The sequence below is a fragment of the Numida meleagris genome, chromosome 3, assembly GCF_002078875.1.
Source record: "Numida meleagris isolate 19003 breed g44 Domestic line chromosome 3, NumMel1.0, whole genome shotgun sequence".
In the NCBI taxonomy this organism is placed as follows: domain Eukaryota; kingdom Metazoa; phylum Chordata; class Aves; order Galliformes; family Numididae; genus Numida; species Numida meleagris.
The window spans coordinates 49,106,873-49,122,232 of NC_034411.1; the positions used below are offsets into that span (position 1 = coordinate 49,106,873).

The 15,360-nt window shown below is 41.0% G+C and overlaps 1 protein-coding gene across 7 annotated transcripts in view; it reads left to right on the plus strand.

The window, feature by feature from the left end:
• The window catches only part of MTHFD1L (methylenetetrahydrofolate dehydrogenase (NADP+ dependent) 1-like), a 148,499-nt gene that overhangs the window by 69,875 nt on the left and 63,264 nt on the right, over window positions 1-15,360 (plus strand). For all 7 annotated transcript variants that reach the window (XM_021390182.1, XM_021390184.1, XM_021390181.1 and 4 more), the window contains one exon: window positions 14,802-14,941. In XM_021390182.1, coding sequence (XP_021245857.1) covers window positions 14,802-14,941 — 140 coding nt within the window. The remainder of the gene's footprint in view (window positions 1-14,801; window positions 14,942-15,360) is intronic.

A 15,360-nucleotide genomic window follows, 5' to 3' on the forward strand; every position in this document is an offset into this window, starting at 1 on the left:
CCTTGGGACTTGGGTCCTCTTCCTTGCTTAGCTACAGACAAGGAGAGAACTGCCCAGTATATGGCATGTCACCACCAGCACATGTTCCATGAGCTCTGGCAGTGACTGATCTTGTGGTTGAGGTATTGTTGTGCGTGTCAAGAGGCATGCCTCTTGTTGTCAGCTCCAACCTGGACCTAAAGATTTGTGGCTCCTAGGTATGTAATCTCAGCCTCAGTGCCTGCGTATATAATCTTATTCTTTCTGGTTGTAGTTTATAAGATTCCTTGGGGGGGGGGAAGAACTATCTCTCTATTGGTTATGGGAAGATGCCAAGCACTACAGTAATAGGAACTTTCAGGTGATAGGGCTTTTGCAGAGCAATGGCAGCTGACTGAACATAAATGTGCATCAGGAGTTCACTGACAAGCTGACATGGTATTTTAATGGTATGTATGCTTATCACTCTTTTCTCCAACAGTCACATTTGTAAATTAAAAGTATGGATTGTACAACTGTTGAGGCCTATCCATTATTATTCATCCCAGGACTGTTCTCAAAAGATGAAAATAGACAGGAAAGAACTGTTCATTCAGAAAGTAGATGGAAAACTCTGATCCTAGTAAATAAAATGCTGTTCTACTGAGGAGAAACTGATGACTTTGCAAATTCTGTGCTGTTGTGTTTTCCCTTTCCTTCCCTTCTCAAGCTGGCAATCTCACCTCACTTGAAAACTCTCAACTTCTAAGAAGCAAATAAGCAGCTCTTTGTTCTTCTGTTACCTGCTGGTTGTATTGCTTTTATTTATAAGAAGAGAAGAGCCAGAGGTTAAAAAATGCAAACAGTAAAACATCATATGTGCAAAGAGATTCTCTTAATTCATCACTTAGCAAAGGAAATAAAGGCAGGCTCCCTAGCTAACAGAATTATTTTTGCTTAGAGTTATTTGGCAGAAAATCCATCATTCTCTCTCCATTTATGAGTATTTCATATTGACTTATACCCTTTAGCAAGGGTCAGCAGGGCATAATATGCATACAGAGTTCAAGTCCTGTTTCAAAGGCTGAATTTTAATTTTAGTGGATGGTTTATTTTAAATACCGTTTGAAAATTCAAGCTGTTTATTAGATTTTTGTTTGCTTATTTTAATGGCTTTTTGATACTGAAATCTAATGTCCTTTTTATGGACTACTTGAATAGGAATTAAGCTTGCTCAGATGTTTCCATCATGTCCGTCTAACCCTCTTTTTTTAAAAATTTATTTTCCGAGTTGTTATGAATCTGCAGACAGGAATGATTTGTTTTCTTAGAGCTTTTATAATTAAATTGTTAACAGTGTACAGACTTGGAGGGGAGAACGTTTATTTCTATATATGCGTTTTGTGAACCCTTAACTTAACCTTCAAGGCCCAGAAAAATCAGTGCAAATCTGAAACTTGATAAGAACATAAATGTGTATTTCCATTTTTGATTATGGCAGTTATAGTTGGCAATGTTTCAATACAGTCTACTGCACGTTTCAATTTGACAGCATTGTTTCTCTTTTTTTTCCATATGCATATGCACACTAATTGTTCAGTTAATATACATTTCAGAAAGAGTTTTTGGAGCAGAACTCAGAGATGTTTTTTTTCTAGTTTTGTGCTACCCTTTCTACCAGCCCAAATGAAGTAACACTATGGTCCTGGGAAAGGAATCAGATATCTCCTCAGATGGTCTTGGAAGAAAAATGCACTTCAAATTTTTATTTGTGGGTGTTTTGTTTTGCCTCATGATTTTTATGAAGTAGCCTATGACAAGAGCCAATATAAAAGAAAAATATGGTGATTTCTCAGAAAGTATGCTGACTTCAAGTTCTTGTTTTTAATATTCAAACAACAAATGATACGTGCAATTCTGTGCTGAGAATTTCTAAATAATTTTAATTGAAATCAGTGTTTCTCTTTGAAAACAGAAGCTGGGCTTGCTTACACATCTGATCTTATGCCCTAAAAGAAAAAGCATTAAAAATATCACACATTCACTTCTAGGGACATTTATTTCTAAACCATTTTAATATTTAATTAGATTGCATATAATACTAGGCTATATATGGCTAGTATGATTTGTTAATGGGAAGACTGTTGATTTGGTAAACAGCCAAAGTGCTTCTGAAGGTCAGATATTGACAGTATTTGAAAGCATTCAGCATCTGTTCTCTAATTGTATAAAATATCCTAGGTGGTATATCAGTTTGCTGCTCTGACCTTGTCAGTATGGATATTTTAGTTTTTCAGTTTTATGTAAATGCTATGTAAATAATTTGATTTGATAAGGAGAATAGATTGGATTCAAATGCAGGAGAGAAAATGTGAGTTAAAACTATTTTTAAACTTTGGGCAACCAATCCTTATGTGCTGGGTCTTTCTGTAGGTCTCTTTGTACTTATTTTCTATGCTGGCAGCTTTATTGAAGCTGACAAACTCAAACTTCTCAACTTTGCTTCCTGCAGTAATAAGACTCATGCTTGTCATGTATCTCCAGCTCTGACTGCAACCCCTAAGTGAAAATGAAGCGTCAGGGACAGAGCAGATGCTTTACATGCGTGAGGATGCTGCATCTATCTACTACATCTCAAGCAGAGCTCCCAAGAGGCTGAATAACAGCTTCATAAATCAGGGGTTGCAAGTTCAGCTTTTTCTGCAGCCAATTAGAAATTCAGTGTAGGACTGGGGGCCCTTTGCTTGCACAAGCAGTGAAAAAGCAGAAAAATATGGGGGAGGGCTGAGTGTAAAAGAGCAGCTGGGATGATAAGATGATGGGCAATTAAGAAGAGGAACTGAAAGAATATGTATATTAATAAATTATACTATTCATCAAAGGAGGATCCACTGGTAACGTAGAAATATGTCAGAACTGATAATGGGTAGGTTGCAATGGGAATTTTGTTGCCTTGATTACATGAATTGTGGTTAAGTAGAGAGAAATTCACATAAGACATTAAACAAATGGCTTAGCTCTGAGCAATTGAAAGGATTTGACTTGTAAACTAGTAGAATTATGGTTTGGTTTGAGTTTGTTGTTGCTGTTTTGTTTTTGTTTCCATTGGGAAATCTATATGAGAACATTCTTCTCCACATGGGATTTGTTGGTGTGTGACCTTAGTACTGTCACTCTCCTTAGTCTGTGACTCGTTCTATAAGATAGATTACTTGCATGCACACACATATGGTTCAACAGACACAATTATTTTCCACGGCAATTTTAGCCAGCTGAGTCTGTTTCCTTCATCTAAAAATTCCAGGAACAACAAATGATTATTAATGCTTGACACAATCCATCAATCTTATACTTTGAGGAGAGATTCAAATGCTGGTCTTGTACAATTTACTTAAAAAACTTTGGAAATTAAAGCCAAGCTAATGCCTACCTGCAAAAGACGTAGGAGGGCTTACATCTGAAAAGCTTCCACAGGTTCTGGAATTGCTTCTGCTGCGTTTGTCAGGAATGTGAATATTTCACAAAATTTTTGCAGCACAGTGGGCTTACATCACTGGTTCTTTACTCTCATCTGCTCCTTTCTGGCTTATGTTGCATCTTGTCACTGCCAGGCATTTTTTCCTGTTTCCTAAATAGTACTAAAAGTATGTGGTGCTTTATCACTCTGGAAAGTCATTCTGATATCTTAAATTGTGTATGTGTTTGGAACACATATTGCACTCTTGGTAGAATTTCCACCAGCAAAGAGCACTCCTGCTAAGCACTCCATATGGCATTCTACAGTAACTTAAAACCCTTGTATTGGAGATTGCGCTGGGTCATTTTTTTCACCAAGACAAACTGCTAGAGGATGCCTCTTTCCACGAATTTGTAAACCATGGCTCGATAGTTTTGGAAAGAACAGTGTTGATAGCATCCCTTCCCAGGCCTGTCATGACAGGAAGAAGTTCTGTCTTTTAGCAGAGTTTAAATGGAATGAAAATAGCCAGAACCAGCAGTTTCTCCTAGGAGGAGGATTCACTGTACTTGCGTGCTGAAAAGATGACTCCCAAGTCATGGACGCAATTGTTATCATAGGAAACAGTCACTCATGGGATTTTAGAGGGGCAAAGCAAGGAAAACACGAGATTTAGTAAGGAATCTAGAGGACTAGAGGAGCTGTAACGAAGTGGCAGCCCAAGGCAAATAGTTGCATGTGTTATGAGGTAGGTTTACACTGAAATGATTGATGACTGGATGCCTAGCATGCCTCGGGTGATTGCACCTAGTGACAGTAGCATTGATCATTCTGATCTGGCTGTGCTCTTTGTTGTGTGGCATCTGCTGCAGCCTCAGCCAGCATCACGCCCCACCGTCCCTGTGCAGGCACATTTGGTTTATCACCAGGATGAGGAGGAGCATGTCTTGGCTGGTGTGGTGACTGCCTGACCCTGCCTGCCTGGAAGGAGCATGGAAGTGTGGCAGTGGTTAGTTAAGTGGATTTTCTCTTGAGTTGTGACGGGCTTTGAGGATTCCTTGAGTAGCTGCAAAATTTTGTGTATCATCACTCATAGCCCGATTGTGTTTCTGTTGCTGTTTAGAAAACACGTCTTCCAAGCCATATGCTGAGGTGTTAAGCTATCTGGAGAACAAGCTCTTTTTCTTCCCCACTCTCCTGCTTTATGAATCAGCGCGATGTTAGTGCTTGGACAGGTGTTAATTCATGGCCCTTTGAAATGGGTAGAATGCTTCCAGGGCAATCTTCAAGCTCTCTGCAGGCCTCTTGAAGTGGGCATTTTCCTGATGGTTAAAATGCATGTTCCAAGTGCATTTTCTGTAGCTCTTCCTGGGGGAGCAGGAGAAGCCAAAATCCTCAACAGAGAGCAGATGATGCGAGATGTATTTGGGGCTGGAGTTTCAGCCAAATGCGTCTTTTAAAAGTGAGAGTAGATGAAAGTCTTGTGGTAGGATACACAGAGAAACCATCCAGTTGTGATGAAACTTTGGGTAGTACTGAAGGTGATATAAGTTAATACACTCCTTACAGTTTGGGAATTGTAAAAGAATGGCCTTAAATGAAGATCCATCAGTGCTGCTATTAATTATTCCTTCCAAGCAACTCCAAATAAAAAAAAAAAAAAGTGGTGAGGTTTTAATTTTTTAATTACCAAAAGGCTAATAATTCTTTGCCAAAGACCATGATGATCTCTTAAGGATGAGATAATGTAATTGCCTTATTCCTATGTCATTAATTGTACTCCATTTTAGAAGCATGGTCATCTGTCTTATGAGCAAAAGGGTACTCTGTTACCTCAAAAGAAACGTGTTATGAATGGTGAAAGGCTGCAACCTGAAAATCGCAGTTCTTTTGTTTGAATTTGTCTGGGTCATATTGTCACATTCATGACCACGAATAATGAAGTTTAGAAAAAGGGGAACTGTTTAAATTTGGTAAATGTATTCAGTATGCATTCCATAGCACCTATGCAGGAGCCAGCACAACCTATGTGTAATGGGTTTTTGCCTGACTATAGGATGCAGGAGTTAAGAAAAAGTGGGTGTGAAACCCACCAGACTTAGCAGAGGGAGAAACACGAAGCCACATACAGCTCTCTGTATTTATGTTAGAATGAACTGTTTGTGGTTATAAGCATCTTCAACTTCTTTTTAATCTCCAGTAATAAATCTAAATAATGAGCTCATTACTAGCGAGCTGTGAGAAGACATCAAATTTTACATTCAAAATATTAGAGCATGGTTTGACAAGGTGGTGAGCAACGAATTAACAGTTTGGCACTGCTGAAATGGGGCTTTCCCTCCCTTCCTTCCCTGGCTCCTGCAGCTTGTCTGAACATATTCAGACACTTGTCTGGTCTCACATGAGCTGATTCAAATCTAACCCAGTGGGAAACGAAACTGTTACATGTTTTTCTGTTTGTTTGTTTTCTGGTTAGCAAATTCCAACAGTTTATCTTCCGATTAGATGCATGCCAACAACCTGTGGTAAGTCCAGACAGCAGGGAGGGGAGGAGGGCAGAAGAGTTGTGAGGGAGCAGGAATGCCCCTTTCAGCAAGACAGGGCATGCATTCAGTTCAGCCACAGTGTCAGACCATGTCCTAAATTGGTGTGGTGTAGGTAGGAGTCACTGCTGTTGCGCTTCTGTCTATTTTCAAGAGAGGGAGGAGGCATGTAGAGCTGGGAAGATGTGCAGAGCATACTTTATATCACACGGTGCCACTCCTCTCAGCTCCTGGATTTTTCAGTTTTAATTTTTTGCCCCCTGAATTTCAAATCCAGCATATGCAGCATACGTGTATAAGCAGGCCTGTAAAACCCACAAATAGGAACAGTATCCTTAATTGTGAGAGAATCAAGATTTAAGAATCGCCTTTGGCAATCTGGCTTGCAGAAAATAAAGTGAACTTTTTGCTAGTTTTCTGTCTGAAGCCTGGGAATAATCTTCACAAGTTATTACGTGTATTCATTTGTCTAATTATGGGATGCTCTTGGAAAATACTAACTGTTAACAGCAATTGGTTCTTAAAATGACTAACCACAAGAGGTTGTGCTGTAGCTTTTAGTTTCTTGTTTAATACTGTTCTGCATTTAAATGTTAAGATTCAACTTTTTTTGGAAAAAGAAATGTTTCTGAGTAGAAGCTCAAAATAGCTTGTTAGGGCATCCCAAGGGAATGAACAAAGAGTATTCCTGGAGCCAAGCACCCTGTGCAATGTTTGCTCTCAGGAGGAAGTGACAGGGGACTCCTGCCCATTGGAAAAAGTGTCCTTTGGAGGAAGGCAGCACAAATCAAACTACTGCTACCACAGTGTAGGGTGGCAGAGTACTTGAGTGTAAATCTTTGTTTTCAGCTGACATATTTCAGTTTTGTAGAGAAAACAAAAATTTTACAGATTTTTTTTTACTCCAGAGAAATTTTTATCAGCAAAGTTCTCTCTGCCAGAGCCTGAGTATTGCAGCTTGCAGGTAAGTGTGGGGACAGGAGGCAGACATTTCTAGCATCTCTTTCAAGGGCTGTTTCTGTAAATGGACTGCTGTCCACATGCCTTTGTAGAGAGATCCACACAGTCTTGAGTGAATGGTAATCTAATATTGAACACAACCTCACTGTCATTTCATCTGCTTTCAGAGAACGAAATCCATTTTGCTCAGGGCTTTGGGCACAGAGCTGTCAGATTGTGATGCTTTTGACACGAGATGCCAAAACTCCCATATCTGCTGGTTCAGTCTAAGATCTATTCCCTTTTCTCCTAGGCCTTGCTGAGACAGTGAGTGAAACAACAGCATATAACTGTCAGAGCCAGTGAAGCTGTTTTCTTCCTGAAAAGTGCTCAATCTTAATATAGGCATGTGCAGTTTTCTGCTGTGTTGGACTTGGTGTCCAGCAGTGGCAGGATCAAGTGTCAGTGTTGTATGCCATCTGGGAATGCATCAGAAGAAAAATCAATGGGAAAACCAGGGGCAGGGGGTAAGAAAGGGAAAAATATATGTTCCATTCCAAAATCAGTCATAATAATTTCAGGTCACATCAGATAAATCGCCAGTCAGAATGAACAAACATCTGTTTTATTCATCCCTAGCTATGCTAACAAAAATATGATATCCTCTTAGATAAGTCACAGATCATCCTAGTTTATTTTGGCAGTTGTGCGCCTTGGTATTTTTCACTTAAACAAGAACATATCGGTACTGTACAGCAAGCATGCCTCAAGCTCCAGGTTCACAGTTCATGTGCTTCTGTGACTTTGAACTCTTCTTTTCCTGAGTTTACCAGCAGACAGCTGCACCAGAACAGATATGTTTACATGTGGGGAGTAAGTGGCAGCTAGCAGCTCAGAGTTTCCATTTCCTTTTACATTGTTCAGGAATTCAGGTTCACAATTCTTGTCCTAAAGCTTCACCTCATATATATGCATCTGACTTGGCCCTTTACAGTACAAATGTTTTGTTTTGACATTGATTTGTTGATAGAAAGTGCTGACTAGAGAGAAGCTACTTTCACTGGAAATTAGTCTCAGTTTACATGAAATTTAATTGTCAATGAAATAACCTTAAAAAAAAGGAAAAATAAAAATTCCAAAATCACTTTCTTTAAGGGGTTTAAGGAGTGTGTAAAAGTGAGGCTAATGTGGGACTGCTTTGTGTAGTTAAAGCAGAATACACATATTTTTAGGTGGAGAAAAAATTACATACTTTATTAAGCATGACTATGAAATCTAATTAGCTGCTTAAGCCATGACACTGAGTATTTAAGCTGTTGTCATGCATAGGTGATAAAATATTCCCAGATGTGCTCAGTATGGCAGTAATTCCATCAAGAGGTTATGGTAATTACAAACAAGAAACAAAACCATCGGAGTCATTTGTTCTCATGCCTGAACCCTAAAGTGGAATTAGAGACTTCAGCCAACAGTATCAATTGTGCAGAGAGGAAATCCTTGCTCTGACTTTATGCTGCCTGGCAGACTTCGTCATCTCTTTTGCCTGGTTCCACATTTATGAGCTTTGACTTCCCCTTTCATACCTAGTTTTGATGCTTCAGGTTCTTGTTGTGAATGAAAGCTGTGGTTTAATTGGTTATTTTGGTAGTTGAAGTGGGTCAAGTAGATGTAGTGTTCTGCAGAAAGCTCTGTAGCAGTTGAGTGTTGTGTTTCGCATACAGTTACTTTGAAACAAGATCCCACCAGTTACTCCCATGTGTGAGAATGCGCTCCGCTTTTGGTCATCTTCATGGGTTTCCTACCAGAAGAAATTACTTACTGGATCATTTTGATTGAATTTATTTCTAATATATAGGGGGTGTGTGTATGTATTAATTGGTAGATTTGACCTATGGGCCATGATGAAAAGTAACCTAATTGTAGTGCACTTCTGCTACATGTAATTTTAATTTTTGTCATTCTGATGTTCATTATGATACTTATGCACTCTATGTGACCATGTAGTGAGACAATCTAGAGAACTGTAAAGGCTGAAAATTACACCCAGAAATTTATCTTTTAGTACCTGTCTAGATTATTGTCCAGACTTAATGCAAGGAGGAGATTTGCAGCAGAAGGCAAGACCTGGGACCGTAACAGCCCTGACCTTCATTGGTTATGCTGTGTTGGGATCACTATCTCAGACAAGCACTGAACTGCAAGTGCCTGTGTTTTTACTATGAGCTCGCTGAAGGTGAATCATTTACCTCTTTATTTTCATCACAACTACTGTGCTTGTCACAAAGAAATCAAAGCAAGCAATTCATGTCATAGAACGATAGAATTGCTCGGGTTGGAAAAGACCTTCAAGATCATCAAGTCCAACCACAACCTAACCATACTACCCTAACTCTAACAACCCACCACTAAATCATGTCCCTGAGCACCACATCCAAATGGTTTTTAAACACATTCAGGGATGGTGACTCAACCATTTCCCTGGGGAGCCTATTCCAGTGCTTAACAACCCTTTCTGTAAAGAAGTTTTTTTCTGATATCCAACCTAAACCTCCCCTGGTGCAGCTTGAGGCCATTTCCCCTTGTCCTGTCACCAGTGAGAAGAGACCAACCCCACTCTCACTGCAATCACCTTTCAGGTATTTGAAGAGAGCAATAAGGTCTCCCCTCAGCCTCCTCTTCCCCAGACTCAACAGCCCCAGTTCCCTTAGTCACAGATCATAGAGCATATTCTCCAAGTCCTTCACAAGTCTTGTTGCCCTTCTTTGGACAAGCTCCAGCACCTCAATGTCCTTTCTTTATTGAGGTGCCCAAAACTGAACACAGTACTCGAGGTGGGGCCTCACCAGTGCCGAGTACAGGGGCAGGATTACCTCCCTAGTCCTGCTCAACACACCATTCCTGATACAAGCCAGGATGCCATTGGCCTTCTTGGTCACCCGGGCACACTGCTGTCTCATATTCAGCCAACAGTTCATCAGTACACCAAGGTCCCTTTCCATCGGGCAGCTTTCCAGCCACTCTTCCCCAAGCCTGTAGGGTTGCCTGGGGTTGTTGTGACCAAAATGCAGAACCTGACACTTGGCCCTATTGAAACTCATATGGTTTACCTTGGCCCATCGATCTAGTCTATCTAGGTCCCTCTGTAGTGCCTTTCTTCCCTCCAGCAGATGAACACTCCCTGCCAACTTGGTGTCATCTGCAAATTTACTGAGAGTGTACTCAATCCCCTCATCAAGACCATTGATAAAGCCTTTGAATAAGAGTGGCCCCAGCACAGAGCCCTGGGGGATACCACTCGTGACTGGCCGCCAAATGGATTTAACTCCATTGACCACAACTCTTTGGGCCCAGCCATCCAGCCAGTGTTTCACCTAGTAGAGCGTATGCCCATCCAAAGAATGGGCAGCCAGCTTCTCCATAAGGATGCTGCGGGGGACAGTGTCAAAGGCTTTACTGAAGTCCAGGTAGACCACATTGACAGCCTTACCTTCATCTACTAAGCGGGTCACCATGTCATAGAATGAAATCAGATCTCTGAAACAGGATCTGCCATTCATGAACCCATGCTAACTGGGCCTGATTCTCTGTTTGACCTTTAATTGATCCGTGGTGGCTCCCGAGATTATCTGTTCCATAACCTTCCCTGGCTCTGAGGTGAGATTGATAGGTCTGTAGCTACCAGGATCATCTTTCAGGCCCTTTTTGAAGATGGGCATCACATTTGCCAGTTTCCAGTCCACCAGGACATCCCTGGTTAGCCAGGACTATTGAAGGATGATAGAGAGTGGCTTGGCAACCACATCTGCCAACTCCCTCAGCACTCTAGGGTGCAATCCATCTGGCCCCATGGACTTATGACTGTCCAGCTTTCGGAGCAAGTCCAAAAGCATCTCATCATGGATTAAGAAAGGCTTGTTCTGTACCACATCCCTATCTACCAGTTCAAGGGGCTGTGTGCCCAGGGTGCAACTAGTCTTACTATTAAAGAGTGAGGCAAAGAAGGCATTAAATACCTCAGCCTTATCCTGATCCTTGGTCACCATGTTGCCCTCTGCATCCAACAAGGGATGGAGATTCTCCCTACTGTTTATGTATTTATAGAAATAGTTATTGTTGTCTTTCACCTTAATGGCCAAGTTCCGTTCTAGCTGGGCACTGGCCTTTCTAATTTTCTCCCTGCACAGCTTCACTATGTGCTTGTAATCCTCATAAGTTCCTTGCCCCCTCTTCCAAAGACCATAAACTTTCCTTTTGCTCCTGAGTTCCGGCCAAAGGTCTCTGTTCAGCCAGATTGGTCTCCTTCCCTGATGGCTCGTCTTCCATGACTTGGGGACTGTCAACTCCTGCACCTTTAAAATAACTTCCTTAAAGTATCCCCAGCCTTCCTGGGCTCCCACGCCCTCCAGAACTGCCTCCCAAGGGACTCTCTCAACTGTGGTCCAAAAGAGACCGAAGCCTGCCCTCTGGAAGTCCAAGGTGGCAGTACTGCTGACTCCCTCCATGGATCAACAAGGACTGAGAAATCTATCATTTCATGATCACTTTGCCCCAGACGGCCTCCAACCTGTACATCCCCCACAAAGCCTTCTCTGTTAACAAACAGCAGGTCCAGGATTTTGCTTCCCCTTGTTGGCTCCTTTACCAACTCTGTCAGGAAGTTATCTCCCACACACTCTAGGAACCTCTGGGACTTCCCTTTCTACTATACTATAATTTCAGCAGATGTCTGAGAAGTTCAAGTCCCCCACGAGAACAAGGGGTAGAGACCTTGAGATCAATGAACCTTCCCAATTCCTATTGTAAAACCCCTTTCCACCGGTGGGATAAGCTATTCCTATTGGTTGCCAGCAAGCCTGGTCTCATGTAAATTGAGCCAAGGTCAAAAAACCCAAACCCCTGCTGGTCATGCCAGCATCCTCATCTCTGTTACAAGCCTCCTGCAGGACAGCAGCCTGGGCAGCAAAGCTTTAGGGGAACTTCAGGGGACATGGCACTGGAATGCTGATGCTGGGTGATTGGGGTGTGTTGCAAGGAGTGAAGTGGGGGCTCCAAACCCCAAATTCAGCCACTGCAGTTGTTGAGATAACTGCACTCTTAGTTGTCTGATGTACTTTGAGAAGTACACAGAAGAGTCTATCATTCTTAAAGGTAGTTATAAAATAATTAATATGAAATAATTAAAAACAACAACAAAAAAACAACCCTGTTCAGACATGCAGTAGGAGTTCCATCATAAACTTCCCTGTAGATGAGGTAAAACTTATCAAATTTGTGCTTCTGCTTAGATAGATACTGGTTCCCGAAATCTTCAACAGTATATAAACTGTAATTATCTCCCCTTGAAAAATCTTATACAAGAAATGATAACAGGAACAAAAGAACCTGTGTATTACTTTGCATGTCTCTTCTTTCATTTAAAATCGTTAGATATTTTATCTCATAAACCCTGGATGTAGACTAGCTTGATGCTTCCACTTGATGGTCTGTATTTGTTTTTCATTGTTGCTTTAATTTGAAAGCAGGAAACAATCTGAAAGTAATTGTATTAAGTGTTTCAGCACAAAGATTTTAAAATATAATAGGTTGGCATATTGATCCATCTTTTCTCTATTCCTCAGAGGAAATAAAATGGACTTATAAGCTTTAATCCAGGCAGCTTTTATACTGCATCCTATTTTCTTCCTCACGTTTGAGAAAGCACCAACTTTTCTCTCCAAATTGAGAAATCCCATTCACAGCGATCATTCAGGTCACTTTGCTGAACACCCAAGTTGTGTTCATTTTTCCAGTGGTGGGTTGTTTGCATGCAGCAAGTTAAGGCAAGTCTGCATTTTGCCCTCCATATCAAAGGAAAGCATCACAGAGCATCACGGTATATATGTAGAGCTAAGCAGATAAATGTCTGGGTGTTTGCCCTGGCTTCTGGGGCTGAGTGAAGGGAGTCTACACCTCCTTGAAGCCCTGAAGTGCTTTTTGTGCCATTCTGGCAATCCCTGCTTTTTGCTCTCTGAAAGGTAGGGAAAGGGGAATCCCAAGTCTAAGGAAAATTGGCACTTTGAAAAGCTTGTCATGGAAAGGATTATGTCCCTGGAAACTTTGCTTGCAAATGTTAGGAGGCTGCTGCGTGCATATACTGGCAACATCTGTAAGAGACAAATTATTTTCCCACCCTCTCAAGTACTTGGTAGTTTATCTGTTGTTTATATTAAAGATGGATAGTGCTTATATATTCCTGACAGAGCTCTCATTAATCACCTTGTGCCGTGTAAGAGAATGGAGAAGAGTGGAGGTTACTGGAAAGTAGACATATGATCACTGGCTCTGCTTTTAATACGACTTGTCCTGACATTAGCTTTGTTCCTGAGAATCATTGTGTTTGTGTAACCCCTTTTGCTGTTGCTTCTGTGTTTGACATGCCTGTTTTTTTCAGGGCTATTTAGAAAAAATAATATGCTTATTGTAGTGATGTTGAGGGACGATAATGATGACACTTGTCATGTTACTACCTCAAGAGGTTTCTGCTCCCCCCATGCCCACTGCCCTGATTGCTGGCTCTCACTTCCTCTCCAAGCCCCAGCAGTTTTCTCCCTCGGAGCAGAGCTATGCAGGCCCTTGTTTCAGCCTGTGCCAAGCAAAGGGGTGGGAGGGGCTGGTGGCTTAGGGACAAAAGCACGAAGGCTGGGGCTTTGACAGACTTCCTTCCACAGCAGCAGAACTGATCTGGAAGCTGCTCCTTCTCCTCCGTGGCCCTGCTGAAGGCTTCCAGGCCTAAAGTGTTCAGGCAGTTGCTTGTGATTCCCTTCAAAGCATGAGAGTCCAAGCTGCTGGCAAGGGGGAGAGGCTGAAGAGGAATTCACTGAGTTTTGCAAACTGATTGGGGTTTGGGTTTATGAGGACACATTCCTGGCTCTGCTTGGAGTCAGGTCCAGAAGCCTCTGGAGCACCATAATTTACCACCCTGTCCTGACTGTTTGAAAACCTCTTCACACCTTCCAGAAGCATGTTTTGATCCCACCTCCTCAGAGCGTCCTAGTGGGAGATAGTTACTGTGGAAAATTTTCAGCCAATAGGAAATCTAATTCCTTGAATTTCTGAATTGCTGTATGCTTACGTTTTATTAATAAGAACAACTTTTTGGGATCTCACAAGAGGGAATTGAAATAATTGATATTTGACAAACCAGAGCAAATTAGCTCTGAAGAGATTGTCATTTAATATAGATTATCTTCTCTTTTATCTCTGTTTCTACTAAAAATACTTTGCTTGGCATATCCTAATTCTGCACAGATTTTTTCCTGTGACATACTAAATTAAGGTCTGGCAGCTCATTAATGCTAAGTCCTGTTAGAGAATTCACTTTTTAATAATATCTCCAAGACTGAGACTTGACCATAGATGCTAATTTGTGTTCATAATTAAGCATCCATTCCACAAAAGAAAGAGATGATCAAAAGTTCAGCAAATCCAGTGGAATTTAGGTCCGTTCATTGTGGTGAAAGCATATTTTCAGTGAAATCAAAGCAGAAGAAATAATGTAGGAAGTCAAATATAGGAATTTTCAAACATTTTAAATAAATCTAATTATGCAGAAATAGCTGTTTTGGTGAACTAGGTGTTTGTAAAAGACTTTGATTCAAACTAAATTGGATTGTATTTCTCCCCCCATGTGACTACTTTTGATGGCATATTGTACATATCAAGAATAAGAGAATTTATTTCTGAGTTGGGAATGGTTTTTTAATCAGGCTCAGTAATGTAAATAGACCTCTATTTGAAAGTTTATCCAAAAAAATAAATACTGGTGTATATTTAAAAGCACTGTATGGTAATGTAGAAATATCCTCCAGTGTTTAACCAAAAGCATGTTTTATGTGTGGTTTTGTTTTGTTTTTAATGTTTAACAGTAACTGAAGCTGGCTTTGGTGCTGACATTGGGATGGAGAAATTCTTCAACATCAAATGCAGAGCCTCTGGCTTGGTTCCCAATGTAGTTGTACTTGTTGCTACAGTGAGGGCTTTGAAGATGCATGGAGGTGGGCCAAATGTAAGTTTTTGCACCTTTCTTTGAAGACAAAATCGTTGATAAAGCTTGAAATATGTGAAATATCTTGATTTAAGAAATAATGGGGATAGTTTGCGGAGCACTATTTAGATATAGTCTCCCAGTTAGCTCATCATATAGTTGTTGCCTCCAAAGGCAATGCAGGAATGGAAAGGCATAAATGAAAGAGGAGGAATGAAAGTTCTGAAGAAGTACTACATCTTGTAAGAGAGGGAAGTTTGGTTATATGGAGGTTGAAATAGCATTCCTACGTGCATTGAAGTAGTCACAAGATAGAAGGCTGGCAGCTGAGGAGGAGCGAGAAGGGAGTTCAGGCTGCAGTATGTGAACCGAAGTAGGGAATGTTGTTAATGAAGGTTTTGAGTTTTGTTTCACTTTGATCCTGGGAACTCATTCTGTCC